The sequence below is a fragment of the Mirounga leonina genome, unplaced genomic scaffold (genome assembly GCF_011800145.1).
Source record: "Mirounga leonina isolate KUSES-001 unplaced genomic scaffold, KU_Mleo_1.0 Mir_154, whole genome shotgun sequence".
Classification (NCBI taxonomy): domain Eukaryota; kingdom Metazoa; phylum Chordata; class Mammalia; order Carnivora; family Phocidae; genus Mirounga; species Mirounga leonina.
Genome location: NW_023270389.1, coordinates 12,601,135 through 12,619,542, shown reverse-complemented (window position 1 = coordinate 12,619,542; position 18,408 = coordinate 12,601,135). Strand labels below are relative to the sequence as shown.

The window sequence follows — 18,408 nt, the reverse complement described above, 5'->3', positions numbered from 1 at the left end:
GGTACTTTTAGTACTGGTTGTGTTTTCCAAGGCTTTCTTGCATAGGACATAAATCCTGTTTTCACTGTCGTGTAAAGGGAAAGCATACTTTGCCACGTGGAAAACAGTTTTTTTGATTGAACCCTCTTATCCCTCATCTTTGGAAAACCTTCATTCTCCGTGTTTATCTTCTGTATCCTGCTATACCTCTATGTTTGCTTACAGGAATGTCTAAGATTGTTTTCATTCCCCTTCATTAACCTTTACCAACATAGGACATGTACCTATTGACCCCACTGTAATTGGTTAAAACAGAACATTTGGAATACCTTGCCATATACACACACTTACTCACTTTAACAGAGCATTCCAGAGTAGGAGTATACAATGAATGGGTGAAGATTCACTAATACTATAACCATCTGACCTCATATGTAAATATAAAGCATCTTGTAAGATCAGTTTTGTTCAACAGAGCACCCAGTTCAGAGCATCTTATCACATAAAACAGAAGTCCAACAAGGCACCCAGTTTGAGACCCAAATGATGCAAACAGTATGGATAGCTGCTTGATGAGTGCTTCCAAAGAGTATTTGTACTCCATTAAATTCTCATTTCAAGGTCCCTGAGAAGACCAAAAGAAAAAAATATATAGAAGTTCTAACTCTTGATTAAAAAAAAAAATTGAGCACTCATTCTAAGGATCATCTGGATGTGATTAAGAAAGCTCTTAAAATATTAACTCATCTTTTCATACTTAAGTGCTACAAATTAACCACCTTTTAAAATCATTTTGGTGAATCATTTTTTTCCACTCTTGAGATATTAAACTTTTTGCAGGGACAAACATTATTCAGTTGGTTATGAATACTAAAATATTGATCCTACATTAAGGGGGGGGAAGGGACTAAAGTAAATCAAAACAAATTGAAAAAAAAAGTGGTAGACTTGATCAGTCATTTAAATTGAGCAGAAAAAAATAAACATGCGTACACTATATTAATTATATAATTATATGTTATATATATATAATTCATTTTTCATGGGAATTCTCTGAAGAATTTATGAATCTGAAAAGATGGAGAGAATAGGAAAAGATGATGAGTTGGCATTAAGAAATGTTAATGGGATCAGTGTAAGTATAAGCAAGTAAGTTAATGCAATATGCATGAGGCTGTTTTCAGTATGAACTCTTTAATTTATAAAACTTGGAGGAAATTGAAATTATTCAACACAGTAGTTGTTTTAGAAATTGAAACATCCATTTTAATAACATTCCCTTTTCCTTTGTTTTCTTTTTGGTTTTGTTTGTTTTGGTTTTACAAACAGGCCATATACTCCTATGAAAGGAGGAATCTCCAGTGTATGGTTTGACAGACTTAAAATATCTAATGACTGCCCAGAACACCTTGAATCAATCAATATAATGTGTCAAGTGCTTACCGATTTGATTGATGATGAAATAAAAAGTGGGATCAAGAAGAATAGAATATTAGTAGGTAAGACTTTTAAATGTTGGTAATTTAAGTTTCTTTCAATTTCGTCTATTTCAATACATTGAACTTTACTTGGAATATTATTTAGAAACACTTGTATATCACTTGACCTTTTCATAGTGTCAAATAGAGTTTACATATTAAGGGTTTCAAAAATAATAAACAACAGCTTATGAAACCTTTATTTTCTTTCTGATAGTAACATAATTTGAGAATTCCATGCTCAAATTTCAATTAAGAGATCATTCACTTCAGTTTTTAAAATATTTTAGTTAGCTTAAGTTTTATAAATATGTTTAAACTATTGCCATGATTAAGGTAGCATATGCAGTCAAAATGTAATATAAAATCCATGAAAAGTAAACTCTTCAGACTTAGTATCACAGGAGCAGGGCATTTATAAACTCCTGTTAAACATACCTTCAGCAGTTTCTTTTTCCAAGAGAATATAAAGTACCTTTAGATAAGCTGTTTATTCTACTTAATGCCCTTTTCTTTCTCTAATCATTAAATACATAAACTATTAAAATCTCTATTTCTATAATACATGGGAAAATGAGATTGGCTGGGTAGGGTGTGGATGGTACCGGACATATTTTGGTGAAGGAGTTTTATTTTCAAATATAAGTATTCAATTTATAATGAGTTGTATTTAATGATGAAATTATAAAGCAAATTAGCTATCTCTATCATATTCTAAATAACATTAAAATGCACATTGAGATCTTGTATAGACAAGATTTGGGTAAATTAATAAACTTCCTTTGTGTTTATTGAAGTACTGAACTAGTCATTCAGTTGAGAGTCAGTATAATAATATGATGAATAAAATCCATTCTCTTCTGCCTTGCCTTCAACTTCCACTTTTGTTAAAAGCAGTGTGCGCTCCAGCCCAGCAACATCCCCTTCCTGGTCCTCTGTTTTAACATCTAAATAGAGAACAACAACAACAAAAAAAGTAGGAATAACAGTACAAAGTCATGTTTTACTGGGAGGCGGATGTTTGTGAAATACTTGGCTCATTCTGGGTTTCAAAGCCCATGATTGTCCCATTCAGTTAACCAAACAATTTTAAGACTTCAAATACATATTGTCAAATTCTTTTCATGAAAAAATTGTACCTATTGATACTTCTACCACCCCATTACACTGTCCATCTTATTACATCCTCACTGAATAATATTGTCTTGAAAAAAAATTTGCTAAAAATAAGGTAAATAATTTGTACTTAATTTGTTATTTTCCTTCTAATTTTGTTATATTTTAACACAGGAAAGCTTTTCTTAGTTGTCTGTTGGTCTTTCCTCTTACGATTTTTCTTTTCCAAATAAGGTCTCAGTTTAAGAAAGTCTCTAAAACTTGGGTAAATATTCAAATAGATTTTCTACTGGTTTTCTATAATGTGATTTATTTTTTTTTTACATGTAATTCTTTGATTCATCTGGAATTTATTTTGCTTTCTTTTTACCATGTTATGGAAGTATTAATTATTTTCTGAAGTACCAAGAGAACCTTGTTAAAACATAGTCTTATTTATAAAGCATTCAGTAATATACTCAGTATTTTATCAAAACTCCATTGAATTTATAACAACAAAATTTCTTTTTGGTAACTTTGTAGATGATTACATTATAAAATGATAGAACTTGAAATTTATGACAAAGCCATGTTAAAATATTAAAATATTTACATATTATGTTATTTTATGAATATAAAAAGCTAGGAAAGAAAAAAAGCTATTTTTTTAGAATTTGGGAGTTGAGCTGATTAACTTCTTTTTTTTTTTTTTTTAAGATTTTATTTATTTATTTGAGAGAGAGAGAGCATGAGAGGGGGGAGGGTCAGAGGGAGAAGCAGACTCCCTGCTGAGCAGGGAGCCCGATGCGGGACTCGATCCCGGGACTCCAGGATCATGACCTGAGCCGAAGGCAGTCGCTTAACCAACTGAGCCACCCAGGCGCCCAGAGCTGATTAACTTCTATAAGAAAGCCTCTTTCCTCGTTTGAGATGTGAAAGAGACCGCAGAAGTGCAGATGCAAGGTAGTTTGTTCTTGTTACCTGTATTGTTAGTTATTTAACGAGTCAGTGAACATAAATCTTCAGGAACAGTTCTGTAGCATTAAACATGTACCCCAAACTACACATAATCCTTGACCTCTTATACTATGACAGAACATTAGTTATATTACCTCCTTTTTTGTGTATGGGATTCTTTACATGGATTAACTCTTAATGCAGAGAGGAAGTACCATTCTAGTCCTGTGGGGATTTTTTTGTTGTGGTTGTTATTTGCTCATCTTACTCACCTAACTGAACCCCCCATTTATTTGAAAATTGTGGCACAAGAAGCAGTGTCATGGCTGTGTTCAAGTACGTGTGCGTGCATTCCCTGCATTATGCATATCATAGTTGCAAATGCGCGGATGCAGCTGATGACAGTAGAACACAGGCAAGAACCAGGGCCCTGGACTCGGCCTGCAGATTTCCGACCCTAGACTCACTACTTTGTAGGTACAAAATCCCCTTGGACTCTGTGCCTGATGATAAGTACCTGTCTTACAGAGTCGTGATGATTGAATTAGTCAATTCATATGAGATACTTAGAAGTGTGTCTGGCATGAGACAGGTTTCTTGCTGTTACTAAATAGTCTTTATACCCCTTACGCCACGGTCACTCCAAACAGCAGAAAGGCCCTCCTGGGCGACTCAGGTAGCTCACTACTTCTTCCCTACCCAGCTGTCTTCATTTTTTGCTCCATGGTGGACATGCTGTGTTTCCCTCTTTCTTTTTCATAAATTATTTAAAAAGAACTTACTGCTTAATGTTTTTCTACTGGTTTTTGTACTTTTGTGCATGTGTGTGTGTGTGTGTGTGTGTCTCTCTCTCTCTCTCTCTCTATATATATATGGTACATTTTAAGTGAAGTAAGATTTAAGTGCTATTCATAACATTTTAATGAAGGAGGGTTTCAGTGGGAAGTCAAAGAAAAATGCATTTAAGATTCTGAACAATTTTTATTACATACACACATATGCACCACAGTGAGGTTGGGTTATTTTTTAAAAAATGATTGTAAAAGGAAAAACTGGGTAATTTTAGGATCAGAAAGGAAAAACATGGAGATAATAGGTACAAAAATTGTTAATCCTTATTGATTTTGTTTAATATGTGATAAAATTTCTGATTTAATATCATACAATATATGCTCATGGAACCCTTATCTCTGAGGTTATATGCAACCAGTGTAGCTTTGTAAAACAACACTACTCTCTATATTTGGGTAAGTGGGAGGCTATTCATTGTCTGGTTTTATTTTGATGAGTGGTATTTTATTATATTAAATTTAGTTTTAAAAACAATTGTTTTAATAATATATGTTTTCCAAACTGTTTTTGGATAGTGTACCTAGCTTGATCAAGTCAAAGATGGTACTTCTCATACCAAATCTGATCTCCAAATTGTTAATAAAAATGTTAAATCTTGGAGTATCAAGAAAACTATCAAAAATTTTACAGCCTAATGAGGGAGATACAGAAGTAAGGTGCTGTAATACAATGTATTGCAGAAGTGTGTACAAGGTACAGTGTGAGCAGTGAGGAAAGACAAGTAAATCTTTGGGGGAGTTAGGGACTGCTTCTTAGAAGAGAGGACTCTCCAACTGAGTTTTTGGTTTGTTTTTTTTTTTAAAGATTTTTTATTTTTTTGACAGAGAAAGAGACAGCAAGAGAGGAACACAAGCAGGGGCAGAGGGAGAGGGAGAAGCAGGCTTCCCATGGAGCAGGGAATTTGGGAGTTGAGCTGATTAACTTCTATAAGATGTGGGGCTCGATCCCAGGACCCTGAGATCATGACCTGAGCCTAAGGCAGACGCTTAACGACTGAGCTACCCAGGCACCCCTCTCCAACCGAGTTTTAAAGAATGAGTAAAAATATCACTGATAAACACATTCATGGAAGAAAGGAAGGGCACATCAGAATCTCTCAGGATATACTAGTTTAGTATGCACTCCAATTCCCGAGGATTATCGAATTAGATACAGAGAATAACATGATCGAATGTGCATTTCAGAAAGCTTATGCTGATAACGCAGTGGAGGGCAGGCCAGTCTGAAGGCCAGGAGAATAACAAGGTGGCAAAATAGATCCAAGAGAATGATGGCGATTAACACACACACTGTTTCCAGATTTAGGGAACACAAAGATGAATAAGGTTTATACTGAAGGACCTGATAATCAACTGCAAGCGTTAGCTGTGAAAACAAATTCTTGGTTTTCTAGTCATCAGTGGAAATAGATTGCCTTCTTAATGGAAAAAGTAAATTAACTTTGCTTAGATAGGAAGAACTAGACAAAAAGTTCACTACCTATCCTAATGTCGGGGTCAGATACAGAGGAGATGGTCAAGGAACACCAGTGTGTTCCTTGGAGATATTTGTGAATCCTCACTCTGTCCATTAAGACTGTCAGGCATAAGAGAGCTTATCTATTTAATTTTATGTATTTATACCACACATGATTCTACAGAGTGTATGATAAGAGTTAGGGGAAACATGGGCAGTAAAATAGTAACTTTAAATCAGTTTCTGATTGTTGACAATATAGTTACTGTAATAAACCGTTGGTTCAAACCTTGTATCCTGAAGAAATTATTAATAATGCTAGATTATCCTGTCTTCTTGTTTTATTAACATGTGGGGAGTGTCCATTGTGCAGAATGTAAGCAAATTCATAGTACTACATTCTGTCTCTCTGTTAATGTCAGTCTTGAAACTCATTTCCTTCTGGTATGTTTCTGTATAATGTGAGAAATCAAAATGGAGAAAGGTATATAATTTTTCCCATTTGTACTGTTGTGCTTTAAAAATACATATAGTAGTAATACTACTAAATAGTTGGCATTTATATTACACTTGACAGTTTTTAAATTGCCATTATTAATACATCATAATGTTTTATTTTCAGATAGTGTTTAAATTATAAGGTTGTTTTCATGCACAGTATCTCTTTTGAGCCTTGTGATAGGTAAAACAAGAAATTATTATTCTCATTCCAGATATTAAAAAAAAAAGCAAAACTAAAATTCAAAGAGATTCTAGCTAACATAAAATCGAGTTGGGACTGGAACCCAGATCCTTTGACTTAGTCACCTTCTACCAGGATGGGATTCCTTTTTCGGCCACTAGGTGGTGACAATTTGTTAAGACAAAACTGATAAAATTTAGGGTTTAACTTTGATCTAGGACGTATAGAACCTGACAAGTGATATAACCAGATTATAAGAATTTTGATAATATGAGCATTCTGTCAGAATTTTGAAGCAGGGAGAATCAAGTACTCCTGGAATTACACCTGAGTAATTTACATGGATGTTCTAAATACCCATCGTGAGAGAGATAGTTAAGGGAATTATGGTCTATTAATACAATTGAATGTTATGTAACGATCAAATACTGTATGTACACATATAAGGAACTTTATGAGTGTGTGTTCAATGAATAAAATTATGGATTTTGTAATTCTGTTCAAAGACTTAAGTCAGTATGATATCGAAGAAAAAGTAAGGTACAAAAATTATACATGTTGAGTGTTTAACTATTAAAATGAACTTTTAAAAACCTGTCAGAATTATGTATGAGTAGTGAAATTTTGGATGACTCGTTTTATTTCTTTCTGTGTGGTGAAAACACTTTATACACTGGATATATATCAGTGTATTAATTTTATAATATTTAAAATAAAAATGAAGGGATAATTGGAATGACCAAGATGAAGATTAGCACCAAAATTTCCAGGCTCCCTTTGTCCTGACCTTATACAAGTTTCTTCTGAAGCTCTTTCTTGGCCTAAAACTTGAGAATGATAGCAGATTCCTACTTTCTTTTCACATATGTATGCCTTCGTTAAACAACTTGTGTTTCTTCAACAACAATGAGAACTTTAAAGGCTTGGAACTCCTGTTCCAACAGCTTTTTCTGGAAGATGATAAGTATTTTGTTTACCCTGTAAATATCAGAGAAAATAGACAAAGATACATTCCCAAACCTTTTGAGACTTTATCACAGTTCAGTCTGAATAACTATAAAACATAAGTTAAATGGAAGAATTGCTGAAATTTGAAGGGAGGGTAGATTTTATTACATTTTAAAAATCCTGATGGTAGACTTGAATTTGTAAGTATTTTTTTTCCTCTGGGTTTTGTTTTCAGATAGATTAGTTTTCCCAGTATAGTTTTTTTATACATTGTTTCTGTTTTATTTTATTTAAAGAGTTCATAAAAGCTAGGTTTATTATTTTTTTAACATGTTTTATTCAGCTTGTTAATCTTAAATATATGTTGAAATGTTAACTCTTGACGTTTTAATACTTTGCCAGCATCTATAAATATACATTATAACCATTACCTACAATGAGTTTACTATTTGGTATTTACTTATTGAACAGTATATTTTATATTGCATTTTAGACATTTAGATGGAAATTGAATTCAAATAACTAGTCTTTTGTGTTAAATTTCCTTCTATTAGAAAAAAATATACAAAGTCCCTTTTCATAGTAAGTTGTGATGCTAAAGGTGATTGTATTATCAAAGATGACTGGTGAGAAGTTGCATTACCTCACAAGATTATAATTGGGTAACGGACTTAGATTAAATCTTCAAATAATAAGATTTCAATGAGTACATTTATTTTCACTGTAAATTATAAGTATTGAACATGAGGGTCAATGTCTGCAGGATGCATTTATGTTTGTTTGTAATGACATCTCAGATGTGGAAAAATGTTTTCTTTCTTACTTTTGGTTTTGTTCTTGTTATAGGCTGGTTTCATTCAGGGAGCTCTGAAACCACACTAAGTGATTAGGTTACCCTGGTCAATAAAAATGAAATGTTGGAGGGGGAGATTTAATCTGTAAAATTTTCTCAATATGGATGGTTTTAAAATAATTTTTTAAGTTATTTTTGCTTGCTAATCTGTTTCATTCACCTTTTATCTTATGATCTTTAAATCTCTATCATATTAAAAGATCACATTTAATGATCCTAGCCTCAACATCTCTTTATGAAATGTTTTCATTTTGCTCCATTTATGAATTGTGAAGCTTTTTTCAATTATTGGTGCAGCTTAGATTACCTAGAACTTCATTGTCCAATGTGATAGTCCTTAGCACATGTGACTATTTAAACTTAAATTTAAACTAGCTAAAATTAAATAAAATTAAACATTTAGTTCCTTAGTCACACTGGTCATATTTAATATATTCCTTAGGTACATTTGGCAAAAATACAGTTCAAGCTCTTGAATTTCTCCAAAAAGTAAAAACTTTGTTCCTACAGCATTGGTATCTATAGCGTATGGATTTCTTTTAAATCATGACCATATTTTCACTTTCTGTTCTTACCCATTTTACCTAATCCTGAATTGTCTGCCTTGCAGCTATTGATACTTTTCTAAGACTATGAATCTCATACATTTGATTTATAGGTAGAAGAGCTTTTAAAAATTAGACATATACTTTGAGATTGTGTTAAAGGGTCTGGGGCTGACTTTAGGAATCTTTATTTTTAAGGAGCCAGATTTAGGAATCATTGGCCTGGGGCACACTAACCATTCACTCCTGCTTTTTCTAAACTTTACTTTTATATCCAGTCAGATCACCAAAGAGCCACGTTCCCTGATGATATAAATTTGTCCCCTTGCAGAAATATTCTTACCGAACCACAACCAATGTTTATTCGTTTATTCAGTAAAATACTTACTAAGCGCCTGCTATGTGCCAGGCACCGTTCTAAGTGTAGGGGACGGTACATCGGTGAATAAAACAGACAAAAATTGCTGTTTGCATGAACCTTATAGACTACTGAACGTTAAGCCTTTCTGTCCCAGACTTACATAAAAGAGTCAAGAACAGAAGATGCTGCATGTAAAATGTCTGGTTTTGAATTTTATGTTTAATAAAGATCTCCTTGATAAATTCCACCCAGGAATTCAGTGCTAGTAGAAGCTTCTAGTAGGATTTGGCATGATTCCTTCTGTTAAAGAATGTTGTCTTGCTACAGGGAAGCAGTTAGAAGACCAGCCGCACCCCTAATTTCTGCTGCCTCCCCATATTATGGTCTGTGTCTCTCTCTCTTTCGTTCCTGATCTCTCATTCTTCCAGCAACCCCATCTCTCCTTCCCTCACATTTTCCCCTCATTTTAGAGATGTAGTTTTATTGTGAACAGTGTGTTTGGTTATAAGCAACCTAGAATTCATTTTGTAAGTAAATTGGAAAAAGGGGAGATCTAAAGCGATGAAGGAAGTAAGCATTTGCTAAGATTGGTTCTTTGAACTTGAAGGAAGGCTGCAATTGTATTCTGGGAGATAGGGATTCTTATTCTTAAACGGAAAGTAGGCTTCTGTGTTCACAGTAACTCTGTAAACTTTGAAAGTCCTTGCTCTTTGACTTTTACAAGTTATTATTGAAGCATTTGTATATAATAGATTTAAAAACTTGGTGGAAACCCTGGGGCATCTGGGTGGCTCATTTGGTTAAGTGTCTGCCTTCGGCTCAGGTCACGATCCCAGGGTCCTGGGATCAAGCCCCACACCACCTCCCTGCTCAGTGGGGAGTCTTCTTCTCCCTCTCCCTCTGCCGCTCCCCCTGCTTCTGCTCCCTCTCCCTCTTCCTCTCTCTCTCTCTCTCAAAATCTTAAAACAACAACGGCAACTTGGTGGAAACCCTAAAGATCATCTAGTCCAACTATCTAATCTTACTGGAAATGAGATCCTGGGTTTTAAATAATTTACCCCAAGGCAACTGCTAGAGTGTCACCGGTAGGATTAAAACTCAGTTTCCCTTTATTTCACTGTGGTTCTCTTTCCACCAGACTTTAAATTAGAAAATGTTTCGTGTGCCTTTAAATATGATAAATTTAAGAGATGTTCATAAACTTTTTATTACTTTCATCCTATAATATATGGTTTCTAAGAATTCAGCTAAACAGACTTTTATTGAATTGCCACCGTGTACTCACTACTGGGCACGGAAGATGAGGAAGCCAACTCCTCGGCACATGCGCACCATAGAGTGGGGACACTTTGCTGAGCTCCTCATAAGCCTGCAACCACAGTGTGCTGATGGAAGAAAGAACTGTTTCTTACCCTCAAGGATTTCAAAATCTAGAGAACTAACTTAGAGTTGCTAAATTAAAACTTGATAAGAATTCTATTTCAGAGTGTTTGCTTTATAACCCACATACTGTATCCCATAGAAAAACTTGAGAAGAAAAAGAGCAGTCTGTAACTGGAACTGTAACAAAACCCAGTAAGTTTCTCATTCTGTTTACTTACAATGAGAGTTTACCAGAAACACTCATCTTGTCTGGGGCATGTCCTCTTGATCAGTGTACGCATTCACAGGTAATGTAGTCCAGTGGTTTTTAAACTTTTTGGGAATCTGATGCACATATGCGACTTTCACACTCAATTTTAAGATGTGTATGCTGCCTCCTCCCCTGCCAAGCCCGTTCATGATCTCTCATCAAACGTATCTGTGTCTGTGGCTGGTGGGGGTGTTATTTTGAAAGAGACTTTCAAGTGGTCCTCATCCATGGTGAACTTCTGCTACTAATGAGACCCTATTGTTTCTTTCTGGTATGTTGAAAACCACAGATGTAATATTTATCATGCACTGTCATTATTTACATCTTACGTACTTCTTAAAAATCTGAACTTCGCAAGCCTAGTAATCTTCACTCATACATTGTATCCTGTGTCCAAAATGATATCGGCCTGCCCAGTAATATTATTAGACATTATTAAATAAATAAATAAAATATAAAAATAAAAAAAATTTAAAAGCAGTTCTATTTTAATAAATACTGGAGGATAGTAGAGAGTACATTAAGGTCTGTTGCAAGCAATCTGGATTCCAAAAGTCCTAGCTTCACAGCTATAATTAGGGGCGCATCCTTAAGGAAGCACCTAATCTTGGGCCTGGTTCACTTCATCCGTAAAAGGAGATTGTAGTAAATTCAAATTTATAGTCTCTAAGGACTTAGCTTTACACTTTGTTAAGTGAAATAAAGCAGGCATCTGGAAATGAGATCTGGATTCTACACCAATGTATATTTTTATATTTCCACAAGTGTGTGGCTGTGTGATTTACTTTCTATACTTATTTCTCACAAAATGTAAATCGGACACCTTTTAACTCTCACTCCAGCGGGGGCATAGCATTCCAGGTCTCTAGCCTGCAGTTGGGCCACCGCATCCTATACCTATCTCCATATTCTGTGACGTCTCTGGTGCTCCCCTCGAGGACAAGGGCCCATGTATGTAGTACATGTCCTGCTGAAGGGAGCACGGGGACCGTGCATTTTAGTCTGCATATCTCCAGTGGCTAGCACGGTGCTCGGGCACATAAAAGACAATAAAAATTTGTTAAGTGAGTAAATTATTTTTTAGCTCCTCTGAAAAAGTTTGTATAGGTACGTATGTTTTAATTATGTTTTAATTACACCATCGTAAGTCGGTTTCCAAAACGATATTGTAATTCAGAGATATTTTAACTAGCTCACCAAATTTTTGATCATCTTCCCTAAAAGATCACTAAACCTCTATTATATGGCAGGCCCTAGAAATAGAACTCCTCATGGGTCTCAGAGCTCGGCAAGTAAGACAAAAAGATGCATGTTATTAATTCTGGTGGCAGAGTGAGGACTCCTATAATACAAGTATAAGCAAAATGTAAGTAGACATTAGAAGTTTGAATAACACTTGTGCTATGACTCATATCTTGGAATTATGATAAGTATTTTAGTCAATAAGTATGATTTCTTTGTTTAATTCCCAGCTCTTTTTATAACAAGTCTCTTTACCAGTGATGACATAGATGAACCAGTGTTACTTACTCATTGCAAGTATTTTTTTAATGAGCTAGAAAGTAGACTAAGTTGCTTTTTAGCACTGTGTCTCTCTAAAGGTCTCCAAATATTTTAAAACATGCGTGGAAGCCTGACACAGATGGATCTTGTTCTAAATTATTGTCCCATATATTCTGCTTTTTCTGATAAGTGAATTTTTGCTTCTTTTAGGAGGATTTTCTATGGGAGGGTGCATGGCAATGCATTTAGCATATCGAAATCATCAAGATGTGGCAGGAGTATTTGCTCTTTCTAGTTTTCTGAATAAAACATCTGCTGTTTACCAGGTAAATTTTTAAAAACAAAACAAAAGCAGGCATGAAATATTCACACATTGAAACTAAAAATTGATAATTAAGCAATAACGATTGCTGCACAGAGCAGTGCTGGAAATCCATCCCCAATTAGTTAATATTAAATATTCCAGCTGGTCATTAATGTTCAGGAAATGCCATAGAAAGAGTATTGTTAAGCACGGTGTCAAAGGGGAAAGGATAAAAAGAATCTATGTAAGATACATATGTATCCCTTACACATAATAAAACTACGGGTGATTATAGCAAGGTTTGTTTATTATGTCCCGAATGTAATCAAAACAAAGACTCACCTTCCCGATACCTGTTACATAGCAACATGCTAATATATGAATACAGTACCTGAGAGCATTGTAACTTCCTGCCTGAAGTAGAAGCAGCAGATACAGAAATGAAAACTAGACTGTAATTTTTCCCTTGATTGTCCCTGCCTTCCTCCGTCCTTCCACCCTGCGTGAAGAGGTCTGTCTGACCGAGTCTCACAGTCTCTTCAGGAAGCCCTCTGACCATGTTTGAGACGGTCCTCTATGGAGTCACTGCTGGTCGCATAAACTAACTGCAGCTCACGTGGTGCTGCAACCAGCTGAGCCCCCAGCTAGGACCACCAGGGTACACCTTAGACTGCACCACGACTGCTGCTTTTCTCCCTTGGAATATTGAAGCTTGGGTAAAATTGCAATTTTTCTGCCCTGTGTGATTTCCCAGAATGACGTTCTTAAATGAGTTTCTTAAACATTCCCATTTCTATCTCCTGTTCTCTAGGCTCTTCGGGAAAGTGATGGTGTGCTCCCTGAATTATTTCAGTGCCATGGTGCTGCAGACGAGTTAGTCCTTCATTCTTGGGGTGAAGAGACAAACTCGATGTTAAAATCCCTAGGAGTGAGCGCGAAGTTTCATAGTTTCCCGGGTGTTTACCATGAGCTAAGCAAAGCTGAGCTAGAAAAACTGAAGTCATGGATTCTTACAAAGCTTCCAGGAGAACTGGAAAGGCAAAGTGAATGAATCAAGGTTGATTTGTTAATCTACATGTCATGCCTCTGCGAAAAGTGGTTTTTACTGCCAAATTACAATTTGATAAATGATAATTAAAATATTAATAAATATGAAGTGTACTGATTTATTTAGTAGTTATTGAGATGCTTAACACCACAGACGTAGCATCGTCTTATTAATGGTAAATATTGAGACAAACATCTGTGGATTGTTTTTCAGATACATTTGTAAATGGAGATCTTTTGAGTAATTAAATATTTAAATTTAAAAAATAATGTAAAGTGGGTTTAAGTAAGGGCAGTGAGAAGACATGAAGAGGCTTAATATGGCATTTTATTTAAAAGTGTCCTATTTTGTTCCCAAATATTTGGGAATATTTTAGATACATTTGTTCCTGATTTCTAATTTAAATCCATTGTGGTCAGAGAGCATACTCTGTGTTACTATTTTGTCTATGTTCATGAAGGATATTGGTCTGTAGTTTTTTTGACCCCATAAAATGAATTGGGAAGTGTTTTCTCCTCTTCTGTTTCCTGGGAGAAATTGTATAAAATTGGTATTAATTTTTTCTTTAAATGTCTGTTGGAATTCTCTAGTGAAACCATGTGGGCCTGGAGATTTCTGTATACTGTACCCTTTTAGCTCATCACATTCTACCTTCAAGTTCATTATACCACCTCACACTTAGTATAAGGACCTTCCGTTTTTCCCTTCCTGGTCTTAATGCTTTTTTTCCCACTTGTAAATATGCTATAAATAGCATGTACCATAAATCTGACAACATATTACAACTATCTTATTTAAAGTCCGTTTTCCTTTAAATCAACTTAAATAATGAGGAAAACATCTTATATATCTACCTGTGTAGTTACCACCTCCTGTGCTCTTCAGTTATTTTTGTGCTGATACGTGTTTCTGGTATCCTTTTCATTCTGCCTGAGGGACATCGTCTAACTAAATAATTCCACTGTAAATGTGCTGTTAATGAATTCTTTCAGCTTGTATGTCTTAGGAAGCCTGTGTTTTACATTTGTTTTGAAAAGGTACTTTTCACGGAGTATGAAATTCTGGATTAACATTTTTTTCTTCAGTATTTTAAACATGGTGTTCCACTCTCTTCTTGCTAACTTTATTTCACACAGTATATCTGTTGTTATTATCTTTGTTTTTCTGTTATCTAATGTTTCGTTGTGTTTTTGTTTTTGTTTTTGTTTTACTCTTGATGTTTTTAAGAGTTTATCACTGATTTTGAGTAATTTGATTGTGATAGATATTGGTCTGGGGGTTCATGTTTCTTATCTTTGTGGTTCCTTCTCATCTTTTTGGGTGGTTCTTTCTCTGGTTTCGGATAGTCTGCTTGCACATGTGTGTCATAAGTACTCTGCTGAATAATCCAGGTAAACTGTGTCTAGGTGTCTGGAGTTCTCTTTCTGTGCAGCTCGCTCTTCTCTGGTACGCCATCCTACAAACTCTAGCCATCCCAATCTACTCAGATTCTTAGCTCTGCTTCCCAACACAGGAGTTCTCCAAGCTCTGCATGAAGTGCTCCTCTCAGCTCTGTGGCCTGGGAGTTCTCGAAATGGCAATAAGCTGGGGCAGTCATAAGGCTCACCTTGTTTCCTTCCCCTTCTGTCAGAGACCACTGACCTTTATTGCCTGATGTCCAGTACTTTGAAAAACTTAGTTTCCAGGATTTTGCCTTTTTTGTTGTTTCAGATGAAAGAATAAATTCATTTTCTATATTACCTCAATGGCTGGAAGCTACACTAAATTATCCTGTGAAGTTTAATTTTTTTAATTCTTTTATATCCAGTTTTTCCAGTGCTCTTCATTCCTTAATGTAGTTTCAGATTTCCATATGATATCATTTTCCTTCTGCCTGAAATACTTTAACATTTATGATAGTGCAGGTCTGCCGCTATTAAATTCTTTCAACTTCCGTATGTCTGAAAAAGTGTTATTTTGTCTTCATTTTTTAAAGATACATAGAATTCTAGGTTGACAGGGTATTTTTTTTCCTTTCATTACTTTTAAGATCTTACACTATTCTAGTTTGCATTTCTTTCTGCTGCTTTTCTAATATTTTTTTTTCTTCCTCTGACTGCGTTTACAATTTTCTCTATCTTTAGTTTTAAGCAGTTTGATATTATGATATGCTTTGGTGTTGTTTTCTTGTGCCAGGTGTTTGTTGAGTTTCTGCTTTTTAGATTGTGGGTTTATAGTTTTTATCAAATTTAGAGACATTTTGGCCACTGCATTTTCAAATATTTGTTTGCCTCTTCCTCTTCTCTTTTTGGGGGGACTTTAGGCTTACTGGTGCTTATTCCTTTTTTTTTCCTTTTTTTTTTTTCATTCTTCCGCTCTGCATTTCATTTTGGATAGTTTCTATTGCTTATCAAGTTCATTGATCTTCTGCATTATTTGTCATTAATCCTACCCACTTTATTTTTTATCTCAGATACTGCACATCTCTAGAAGTTCTATTTTTATTTGTTGCCTTTTATATTTAATATGCTTATTCTCCTCCTTGAATATATGGGATATAGTTAAATAGCAACTATAATATTCTTCTTTATTCGGTCCGTCATCTCTGTCATTTGTTAGTTTCTATTGATTCATTTCTCTTTCTACTAAGGATGATACTTTCTTGCCTCCTTCGTAGGCCTCATGATTTTTTGTTAGATCCCAAGCACTCTGAGTTCTACCTCATTAAGCACTGGGCTATTTGCATTTCTATAAATAGGAGCTTTGTCACTGAACACAATTAAATTACCTGGAAGGTACTTAGAAACAGTTTGAGCCTTTCAGCCTTCCTTTTAAGCTTTCTTAGGAGGTTCCAGAGCCCTGTTTCTCCAGGACTGATTTTGCCCCACTCCTCAAGCAGCGCCTTGTGGGTACTCCAGCAGACACTTGCTGGACTGTGAGGTTCACAGTCTGGCTAGTGTAACACAATCGTCCCAGCCCTCTGTGAGCCCCAGTGATTGTTTCCTCTGTTCCTCGTGGGTCAGCCTCCCCTCAGACACCTCTCTCTGATGGTTAGTGCTGGAGTTGGGGGGGGGGGGAGGATCTCTGCAGATCTGTGGCTCTCTCATACTCTGCTCCGTGAACTCTAAGCTCCTGGCTCTCCTGGCTCCCTCTGGGTCTCCCTCCTCACACTGCAGCCCGGAAACTTTTCACACAGAAGCTGAGCATTTGTTATTCTTAAGGAACTGCCCTGTACTGCTGGTGTCAGTATCTGAAAGCGCACACGTTTCAGCTGTTGAGCTGTTTCAGGTTGAAGAGTAAGTCTGGTCCTTGTATCTCCATCTCGGTCATCTTGGTCATAAGCAGAAGTCCCTTTATTTGTCTTGTATTTAAAGTTATCAAATCTAAATGTGAAGAGGAAGGGTAGGAGAGAGAAAGACTGATAAAATTTAATAAAATCCAAAATCCCTTTGCAGAAGACTGGGCAGGGTTTTAATTATCCCAAGCTTTTATTGACCTTCAACTCCTTAAACTTTTAAATGCCTTGGCTTGAATATACACAGTATCACTCATGTATAAAACCCTTATGGCTGCAATTTACCCTAAGAGTACCACATATGTATGGCATAAAGGAGGGTATCAGGTCTATACATTTCAAGTGTATACATCCCAAATATAGTGTAAGGAAAGGAATCCAGATTTTTTTTTTTTTTAAACACTTGTCCTGTCACTGAGTAATCATGTATTCTGGCATAAGCCCAGCCCCTGCCACGGTATACTCTTCTGTGAAATTGTTGTTTGAAGATCAAGCTATATAACGTGTAAAAGACTGTAATAAAATATGTTAAACAAATTTAAGGTGTTACTAGTATTTGTTAGTATGGTTCTAAATCCATCTCCACAAATACATCCATGCATGGAGGATATATCTAAAATTTTATGTGGCTATAACGTTCAATCCAATTCTCATGCCTCCCCATTGGGCTAGTACGATATCCGCTGTGTTATCGTGAGCAGCATGTTCAGAGGAGATCCTCCAGGCTCCAGTTCTCACTCACTAATCTTGAGGTATATGCATGTGGTCTCTTAAAGCCAGGTTTTTGGAAAATATATGCCAAGGCTGGAAACACCAGGGCTTAAGGTATCCTCCTAAAGAAACCATTCAGTCATTCCTTTCATGTCCCATCCCAAATCTCTCTGTTGCTTTACCCACAGAAACATTTCTGAAGGCAAGGGAATTGAAATAGCTGTGGTACTTTCTTACATGGGAGAAAAAAAGTGGCAAGAAGAAGAAAATGTACATCAGTATCACAATAAATTATTATATGTTTATGTTAGGGAGACCGGAATTTTGCAAGGGAGGAAAGATAAATCTAGGATACAAATGAAGGGAGACTTGCACTTTTTACTCTTTTGTTTGAATTTTTATGGTGTGCTTTATTACTTTCATGATCTGTAAGTGAAGCAAAATGTTGATTGCTAGTATTTTTTCTCAGCTGAAATCTGAATAAGAAAGATCATCATCAGTAGTAAGGAGCTTAAATGTATTCTTTATAGGAAGTTGAGTATTTTAATTGATGTATAACAAAATGAGCTGAGAACAAAATATAAAGCAGAATGACAATTTGGCTATTGATAATGTGTGGTACTTTGATATGTAAAAGAGAATGTCTGTATATCATTTAGCCAGGATGTATTTAAGCAAAAAGTCTTTATCATATAAAAGGGATTTCTTGATTTATAAGAAGACAGAATTA

At 35.4% G+C, this 18,408-nt stretch overlaps 1 protein-coding gene across 3 annotated transcripts in view; it reads left to right on the top strand.

The window, feature by feature from the left end:
• Positions 1 to 17,504, top strand: part of LYPLAL1 (lysophospholipase like 1) — a 37,471-nt gene extending 19,967 nt beyond the window's left edge. For all 3 annotated transcript variants that reach the window (XM_035010109.1, XM_035010110.1, XM_035010111.1), the window contains 3 exons: positions 1,309 to 1,478; positions 12,552 to 12,667; positions 13,457 to 17,504. In XM_035010109.1, coding sequence (XP_034866000.1) covers positions 1,309 to 1,478; positions 12,552 to 12,667; positions 13,457 to 13,696 — 526 coding nt within the window. In that variant the 3' untranslated portion in view covers positions 13,697 to 17,504. The remainder of the gene's footprint in view (positions 1 to 1,308; positions 1,479 to 12,551; positions 12,668 to 13,456) is intronic.
• The last annotated feature ends 904 nt before the right edge of the window (positions 17,505 to 18,408 follow it).